The sequence below is a fragment of the Lipophrys pholis genome, assembly GCF_963383615.2.
Source record: "Lipophrys pholis genome assembly, chromosome: 9".
Classification (NCBI taxonomy): domain Eukaryota; kingdom Metazoa; phylum Chordata; class Actinopteri; order Blenniiformes; family Blenniidae; genus Lipophrys; species Lipophrys pholis.
In genome coordinates, this window is record NC_137639.1 from 11,744,857 (window position 1) to 11,754,445 (window position 9,589).

At 41.9% G+C, this 9,589-nt stretch overlaps 1 protein-coding gene across 1 annotated transcript; it reads left to right on the plus strand.

Moving 5' to 3' along the window:
* The first annotated feature begins 185 nt into the window (after positions 1-185).
* LOC308114220 (lipid scramblase CLPTM1L-like) lies at positions 186-7,896 on the plus strand. The gene is made up of 17 exons (XM_080470921.1): positions 186-586; positions 1,233-1,324; positions 1,969-2,146; positions 2,224-2,351; positions 3,451-3,529; positions 3,660-3,777; positions 3,922-4,016; positions 4,125-4,209; positions 4,372-4,472; positions 4,545-4,604; positions 4,727-4,777; positions 4,878-4,960; positions 5,487-5,521; positions 5,715-5,770; positions 5,875-5,919; positions 5,997-6,130; positions 6,481-7,896. The coding sequence occupies exons 1-17, from the start codon at positions 374-376 to the stop codon at positions 6,545-6,547; spliced, it is 1,620 nt and encodes a 539-aa protein (XP_080327047.1). The 5' UTR covers positions 186-373; the 3' UTR covers positions 6,548-7,896.
* The last annotated feature ends 1,693 nt before the right edge of the window (positions 7,897-9,589 follow it).

The window sequence follows — 9,589 nt, forward strand, 5'->3', positions numbered from 1 at the left end:
CCTTTTAATAAAATATTTTTTTAAATAATTATTTGTTTGATTGAAAGAAAAACATTACATTTTATCATTATCATTATTATTAAGGTTATTATTAATATTATTATTATTATTGTTACACCTCAAGATGATTCCGGGTTCGTCTGGTCCCGGCCGTCGCTACGTCACGCTGACACGTGGGTTGGAGCAGAGTGGAGGTCTACTCACTCAGCGTCAGCATCCTCTGGAAGTGGACCACCGGAAGGATGCTGTCTCTGGGAGGAAGCGTGTGGGTTTGATGGGGCATCGAATTAAACACTGCTCTGATCTGAAACTGCACCACGATCATATATTTATTTATAATCCCGGTTTCGTTGATAATTAGTGGACCGCTGCCATGTTCCCGTCGTGTTACTCCAAGCCGGCGGACAGCGACGGGAGCGGCGACGGGAGGAGGAGCTCGCTGGCCAAGCTGCTGCTCGGAGTGTTCGTGGTGTACATGCTGCACACCGCCTGGCTGCTGTACGGCTTCCTCAACACCAGAGCCTGCGATGGAGGCAGAGGAGAGCCGTGCATCACCTCCTACCTGACGGCCAGACCCAGACTGCAGGTCCGTGCAGGCCCGGCTCCTTCACCAGACCCAGAGCCTGGAGGGACTGAGGGTTATGACAAAACAGCTGTCTGAGACTGCAGCCTGTTTAGTCACTTCACACAGATGTGGTTGGATTTTAGTAAGATGGAACCATTAAATACAGACTGATCATGTTGATACATCTATTTAAAATAATCTGTAGTATAAAGTATGTTGTCAGTGCAGTTAACTCAATTATGCTCAAGCATGAAAATAAACTAAATGAGTTTCACATGTTAATATCATTATCTTTTTTCAAATTTGTAACAATTGAATGATATTTCAAATATGGAAAACAGCTGGAGGTGGTGTAACTGTTCTGATTCCAGGCTTAGAGGCCATTTGGAGTTTGCACATTCTCTCTGATCATTGCTTTTTGCCAATAGGTGTGAACATGAGTGTGTGTGTGTGTGTGTGTGTGTGTGTGTGTGTGTGTGTGTGTGTGTGTGTGTGTGTGTGTGTGTGTGTGTGTGTGTGTGTGTGTGTGTGTGTGTGTGTGTGTGTGTGTGTGTGTGTGTGTGTGTGTGTGTGTGTGAGAGTAGTTAGTGTTTTTGTCTCTCTGTTTGCTCTATCACCTCTTCAGATTCAGCTGTGATAGACTTCCCATCTCTTTTCTTTCATTCAGATGAGCGTCTTTACATGTCTTGTGCCAGACAACAGCCCACTCAACCTCGAGGTGAAAATCGACCACTTTGACCCTCACTCTACCTTTAAGAGGTGGGTTTGGACTGTTGCTTCATCTGTGATCAATATGTCAGTCAGCAAAGGTTTTAACTACACTTGTTTTTGAACAGTGGCAGCAGCAAAATGGCGGGTATTTTATGAAAATAATATGTCATCATTGACTCCCTCACATAGAACAATAAAATGATAAGGTACTTTCTTTTAGCCCCAATTCATTAAGTTAGTTAATACAACACAAATGTAAAAGTACAACTTATCAGTTACTTTTTAACTGCATTTTATCACGCTGTCAGTGCTAGACATGTTAATAAGTTTACCTTAATCAGATACCTATAACAAAGTGAATAAAAAAAAAAAGATAATTTTTTTTGGCAACAATTATAGATATGAAGCAGGATTTTAAAAAAAAATTTTTATTGAAAGAATAAACCATTCGGCTACACAGCTGCAGATTAAAATGTGGAATTTTGATCCAAGTTGTGCAAATACTCTGCAGTAACCTGTATGTTTTAAATGTGTGGAAGTGATGTAGGTTTGTGTAAAATAATGTCAAACTAGCCAACAGTCTTGTAATTCTTTACCTCCAGCCCAGGTTAAGCATTACGCGAGTGTTTATTACATAAACAGCTGGATCTCTCTGTTGTATTTTGAACCTGGAGCGTTTCCTCTGACTGTAGGCAGGTGAACGTGTCCCTGCCGGAGGAGACTCGGGCGAATGGCTCGCTGTTCGCGGTCGTTTATGTCCACAAAGCCGGCGTTTCGCCGCTGGAGGACAGCAGAGAGGTCCACTATGCGGCTCAGCTCACCACCTACCTCCCCCCTCCACCCTCGGAGGGGCAGAAGGACACACACAAGGTGCGGTGTTGCTCGCTCGTCTGCACAGCGCTGCCAGATTTCGCCCACATTAAAATGTGTTTGTGTGACTCCTCCAGGGCCCCGGTCCAAGATCTGAGCAGCCGGTGTCCCACTGGAGACCTCACCTGTCAATCACCCTGATGTCGGAGGACTTCACCTTCAGCAAGGCGGGGCTTCCCAGTGACGTGCGACGCTACATGAGAGTGTAAGTCACATTGCGCTGTGGAGGTCAGAGCCAGGTGAGCGGATGCTGACTCCGGCTTTATCACTGCTGCTCTTCCGGTCTGAACTCTGCTGCCAGAAGAAGAGAAACCCAATCACTTCATGGAAGAATAAGACCAAAGCATTTCAGGCTTCCCATTTATTATGGATTTTTTTGAAGTTATTCAAAAATGATTGGTTTGAAGTATTGATAATGTCTTCATTTAGTACTTGTTAAAGCACCTTTCTAAAAACATATAATTATCTTTCTATATGCTGTAAAGTTAGCTATCAAATAAACATTAATTTACTGTTTTATTGTTACAGTTACTATGAAATAAGGCTCAAATCCATCTGTCCAACCATTAGCACATTTGTAAGGAACATGACTTTGTGGGTGTGCCACCATCTATTCTAATCGTAATTTATCTTTTCAACTACTTAAGGAAATAGTTACAAAGGACCCAAACACATGGCTCAGGAAGCGGACGAAGGTTTATTCAGTTTATTTGTATTCAAGCAGGCAGTTGTGGCTACATGTAAGATCACGCAACGTGAAAACGGATAACCCGAAGGTCAATAACAGACTCGGGTCAAAATCCGACGGGCTCTGAAAAGAGGCTTTGATACAAACTAGAGATGTTACTGCATGAGAGAGTCAAGGTGGCGAGGACGACACATTGAAACCCACAGAGAGGGAGTGGAGAATTAACAAGGAACACCTGAGCACAGAGGAGGACATGAGAGCGTTATCTCCTGGTAAAGGTAGAACAAACATGAAGAACACATGAACCAGACGAGTACTAACTCAGTACTAACGCTGAAAACTAAACATCAGGGACTCCTGACTGTGTTGAACTTTGTGAGACTATGTCGTATTTCTTTCTTTGTTCTAATTTCTCCACCAACTGATTTCTCACCGTGTGAATCTTTATTTAATCTATATATTTAGATATAATTATAATCCAAAAACGTTGTGATCGGCCTAAGTCTGATTATGATTTTTTCTTTTTCTTTGATGCTCCACTGGTTTTATTCTTCAAAATGCAAAAAGGGTATCTTTTCTCTGTCTGCGCTTTGAGGGTTTTTGCTTCTCGTTGCAGCTCTCACGATGGCGGACAGATGATCTACCTCCCACTGCTTCTGGTTAACGAGCTCAACTTCCGAGTCAGAGACCTCATGGTCGGAAACTTCATCCTCACAAAGTGCAACACACTCTCCTCCTTATTTTAAACCGGCACATGAATCTACGTGTGTGTGTGTGTGTGTGTGTGTGCGTGTGCGTGTGCGTGTGTGTGTGTGTGTGAGACAGGAGATTAGCAGCAGCACTGCTCAGCTCCCTCTCACTGTGTCCTACGAGGGAATCTCCCTGAGAGGATTCCGGTTTTGGGTCCATCTGCAGGACATAGTCTACTCCCTGCGACAGTTCGGTGAGCCGACAAGACAGGACACGAGTTGTAAATCTGAGATTGGGTTTTGGATTGTGCTTGAGGAGTCATATTGTTGCTGTTTTATCGACCTGCATGAAAACCTAAAAGACTTGATTTTGAGCTGAGTCTCCCTTGTGTTGCCAGGCTTCACCGAGAACAATATCGATGAGATTAAAGAAACTCTGGTGGGATCCAACCTCTACCTTTTAGTGCTGACGGCCGTTATCACGGCCATACAAGTGAGAATCTACACGTCACAAAGCTTCCCATATTCACGTTGACATGATCATGTACGGTAGGAGAAATCTGCAATAATTCTTTTTTTTTTTTTTTTTGCTTTTTCAAAGCTCATCTGTGAATTTCTGGCTCTGAAAAATGACATCAGCTCATGGAGGAAAAAGAAAAGCATGGTGGGAATGTCCAGAAAGTCAGGTAATCGTTCGACAACACAGCAAAACCGGCGCACACGTCTTCCACTTACAGGGTTGCTAGTTTATTTAATGGTACATTTGCTGTAAACAATCCACCGCTGTGAGGCAGCGTCTGGAGAAATGGCTGGGACACTTCGAGCCGTCTGCGTCTGTCTGTTTCCAGTTCTGTGGCGTAGTTTCAGCACTTTGCTGATCTTCGTCCATCTGCTGGAGGAGACCAGTCTGCTGGTGCTGCTGCCTGTGGGGCTGGGAGCGTGTGTGGAGGTACTGGGCATTACTCCGTTCAAATACATGTCAGAACGTGCAGCGTTGCCTCACCGGTCTTGATTTCTGCAGGTGTGGAAGGTGTTCAAAGTCTTCAAGATCCAGCTGCACTGCAAAAGCAGCAGGTTTCATGTGAGTATTAATGGATTTACACAATCTAATTTTCCTAATCGGCGCATCCATCAGAGCTCTCGCATTAGAAAAGTATGTTTTAAACTCTAATCTGGATTCTGTCGGTGTCTCCTGCTGCTCAGGTGAATAAGATGGATGAAGAAGAGAGGAAGACGGTGGAGTACGATGCACAGGTATCACTGTCTCCTCTCGTTACAGCTCCGCTTAGTAAACTCTGCCTCGGGCTTTGTTCAATTTCATTTTAAAACTCTTTGTCTGTGGTTTTCACCCCAGGCGTCCAGATACTTGTCCTACTTGGTCTATCCTCTGTGTATCAGCGGGGCCGTCTTCTCGCTGGCCTATTTACGTCAGAAGAGGTGACCTGATCGGCGCTCGACTTTCTGTCACGTCGCACTATGTGAATGTTGTCGCCAAATACTTTTAACACTTCGTCTCAAAGTCTATCTGATCAGCCATAACATTATGATGACTGGTCGTCGGCCATGCAAACAACTAATAACAATAAGAGCGAATGACTAGTACCTTCATTGCCCCATCTGTTGAGTTGTGTGGCCCCACATAGAGCGCTGACCCATGCAGACCACAGACCTCACATTGGGATGTTTAGCCATGACTACGGGTCCCTCTTCACCTTTTATCTAATCGCTATATCTACCCATTCTGTGTACTTGCTACCTTTTTACATCCAACCAACAGATGCCAAAGAGGAAATCTGTGTCGTTCATTTTACCTGCATAATAATAGTCATAATGTTATGGCTGGTTTGTGTCAAATCATACTTAATTTTTTCACTAGTGCAAATACTTAACTTGTACTTCTTATTATTGCTTCGACACTAAATGTTCTATATGAATTATATAATTGTTCTATTTATTTCAACAGTTACTATTCCTGGTTGATCAACACGCTCGTGACCGGTGAGTTTTAGAACATGAATCCAAATCTCATGAGTTCAAAGAAGAGTTGAAAATACAATAATGTTGTCTAAAAAGATATAACTACATCTCGATAAGACAGATGCAAAAAAAATTAAAAAAATTCAAACAGTCAGTTTCATCAAAGTGTTTTAACTCTCAGTGTACTAACGTTCCTCCTCTCTCGTCCTCTCAGGGGTTTATGCCTTCGGCTTCCTGTCTATGGCCCCTCAGCTCTACATCAACTACAAGGTCGGCCCCCCGTCACGGATTTATTATTGAATAGACGCTCTGGTTGCGTCCCAGATTTCACTTAAGTAACTTAACAAAAGTAATATTTTCTGTTTGTGGATCAGTTAAAGTCCGTGAGTCACCTGCAGGGGACAGTGTTGATGTACCGGGTGAGTATTTCTGTTCCCAGAGTAGTTTCAGCATTCACACAGCTATCGTTGCTCAGCGCTCTCTCCTCCTCCGGCAGGGAGTGAACACGCTCATTTCAGATCTCTGCTCCTGTGCGTCCTTCTTCTCCTCTTCGGCGTCCTTCTCCTCCTCCCACCAGCTTTCCTGCTTTCGAGACGAGCTCCTCTTCTTCCTCTACCTTTACCACCGAAGGTATGACAGCATTCGCTTAAACACACTGGTTGTATTGATTCTTTGCCTTCGGACGGGCCATTCAATGAGATACAACACCCAAACAAAGCAAAGCATTCGCACATCGAAGGTATATCTCACTGCTGCAAGTAGGATTGTCAAATTATCAACGATCGGCCACAACATTAGGACCACCGACAGTTGAACTAAAGAACACCTCGTCACCTTTTGATCGTTGCTTAACATCTTAGGCTGCAGGCTCACATTCCCTCGCTGAGAAACGGGAACCAATTGTAAGCGTAGAGATTAAAGTGATCCTGGATCCGTTCTCACATTCGCTGAAAGGCTCCCCCATCTCATTACGTCACCAGGTCCTTCGCCACCAAACCCAGAAGAAGAGAATCCGGCAGCCACGGCAAGAAAGTGAAGACTCAATGACAGGAAGATGAGCGGGATCCCTTTAGAAACAAATGCACAAAAACACAGGCGCAGACGGGAACTGACCAGGCTGGAGCGTGTGAAGCGGACGCATGCAGGGCTCGTGTGTTTCAGACGGTTTGACATCGAGCAAACTTCCCCTTTACTGCTGCTGCGAGTGAAGTCCTTCATCTACAGGCATGTCAACAACCATGTATACAACCAATATCATCTCATTACTTTTGTCCAGTTTTGTCACTGAATGATGCTTCATACTTTAAAAATGATCCCACACCGTATATTCTCGACCTGTGGACTTCAAAGTGTGTGTCAGGCCTCTGAGGGAAAATCTGAGGGTCAGGGGGGGGGGGGGGGGGGGGCGCGTCTTTTCCTTTTATATTTAAGAAATCAGGATGAAAATGAAACATTTAGGGTAAAAATAACAAAAAAACATTTTATTAAAAAAATACATTGAAGTGTAATAGAGACATTGAAGAATTAGACTTTTTAATTGCCTGTCACTCCCAACAGTTGAAAAATATTAAGAAATCAGGCCTTCGACAAAAATAACTACTACTTTGTGTGAGACAAAGAAGCACTTTGAGTCTCCCTGATGAGCTCCGTGTTTTTATACTGAAGCTCTTACAGGTTTTTAATGAGCGGCACCATTTGATCCGATTTGAATCATGTTTCTTTTTTTCTATATATGACGTCCTCAAATGCCAAACAGCGGCTTTCCTCTCTCAACTCCATTTTTAAAACGTGATCCTGGTAAATGAACCAGGAGGAAATGAATGATCTGTACAGGCACATAAACCACATAAACTTCACATAAACCACACAGCTTCAAACCACTCAACATCTAAACTCTGCAACCTGAAGCACTGATTCCTATTTTTTATTATCGACGAAACGAGAAAACAACTTCGGTGACATTTGTACTGCTTGATGTGTTTGTCCTGAAGTTGCACCGATGTGAAGGTGCTGATGTTGTGCGACCCGGCGGTGCTGTGAGTGGATTACAGGATGTCAGTGCGTGTGTGTGTGCGTGCACTCACTACCTGCTGGGTGGATTTATTGTTTATCTTGTATGTATAAAATCAAATAAAGTCTTCCTTACTATATATTGCAAGTTACTTTTCACTGTTGGTATCCTTAAAGCAAATAATCCATTTTTACGGTAAGGCTTGATTAGCAACACAGTTATAGCTATCGAAGATTAAACATGCAGCTGCTTGAATGAAATAAAAATAAGTTTGCTTTTTCAATGTGATTGTTTCAGCTACGTTTATTGTATTTTCTTTTTTTGGGTTTTTTTTGTGATGATTTTTGCAATGCCGCCTGCTTGTTGATCTTTCCTAATAAAATGGAACAAAAAAAAAATGTGTCTGTCTTTATGGTTAACCTGCTGTTATTTTCATTTTGTGGTGAGTTTCACATATTTATCAAAGTTGATAAATAAAGTCATGTGATTGCAGTGATACATTGAGGCTTAAGAACAGAACAATATTTTCTAAATGGAAAAACATCAGCACTCTATGATTACGTAAGCCTGGCATGTTTTGACACTTCTGTCTGTGGGAGTAAACTTTCATTTTCACATCTTATTAAGCGCCTAGTTAAAATGCACACATCTTATAATCCTCTGTCTGCATATTTCGAATGCACATTGGCATCTTAATTCAGATTCTTATACATTTTAATGCAGACAATCAGGGGCCTGTTGGAGAACAAACAACTCTGCTCCCCTTCCAGTTTGATTCTTTCGAAGGAAATGTTATTTCTTGGACTCTTTCAACATGTAAGTCTATTTAAATTAAAGGACAAAGGTTAATCCCATCCTGATTAGGATTATCCTGACCTTCCTCATGCAGGAGTGTCAGGCACATTCTAGTCTTATGGATCTCTCTTTATTTAAAAAAACAAAACATGATTCCAATGATTTTTAAATGAAAAGCTGTCTACAACAGTGTTTCTTTCCAAATTAAAGTCCCAGCGCTTCATTCTCTGCACAGCCTTGTGCAATAAGGTCACTGCTACATTACTTAACCCACTGCTGCCATCTGCTGCTCTGCAGGGCTGCAACCGGAAATCAGCTACTGGCTGTAAAAGTCCCTGCAAGCTTCAAGCACCTCATTTGGACCATGTGCATGTAATTACAATGGTGGCTGTAAGAGAGAGGAATCATGTTGTGAAAGTGACACAAAATGAAAACAACCCAAAACACATATAAATGTTGCCTTGGATTAGCCAGTCGCAGCTTCGCGGTCTGGATACAGAAGCCCCTACTAGTCATTGAAAAGAGTAAATACAATATGTGCTTTCAGGTCACTACTAACAACACCAAAAACCTTGCTGCTTTCCTGAAAAAAGTCACTTGAGAGGTCTGAAAAATGAAGTTGCAGATTTGAAAACACATAGCGAACGGCAGGTCATTTTATGGGAAAGCTGCTTTTTAAGTAAATTTGTACACGATGCGAAGTCATCCCAAGAAATCATCCTGGCAGGCCGTATGTTTAAAAACACTCGTCGTTGTCTGAGTAATTCTAATTTGAATTGTAATGAGTCAAAAGAATACAGCATATAATTAGTCCATCAAAATCTGCTGCAGTGTAATTGTTTCCACAATTAAGGGAAACAAGCTTCGCAGCATTTTTACATTTATGCAAGGAAATAATCTGCCTAACACAAACCACCATTACATTTTGTATTTCTATTCTCATAGTATTTCTATTTTCATAACAACCTGATTTCAAAGCTGCCATAGTGATGTCTCACAATACATTTTAATAATAACAAAGCAGACAGACCGATTTCTATTTCGTCATTTTATTTCATTGTGTTTTTTTTTCCTCCTATTTGACAAGTAGGCCGATTTAGCCCAGAAGACAAAATAAAAACCAGTGTTTACTAGTACGAGTTCTGTACAATTCACCAGTGATACACACCAGTATAGCTTACAATATACCAACATGAGCAGATTTACACAACAACAAAGAGATAAAATAGATTGTTTTGTTTTTTGTGTGTGTTTTTTTTTTAAATTTTATTTATTTGTTTACA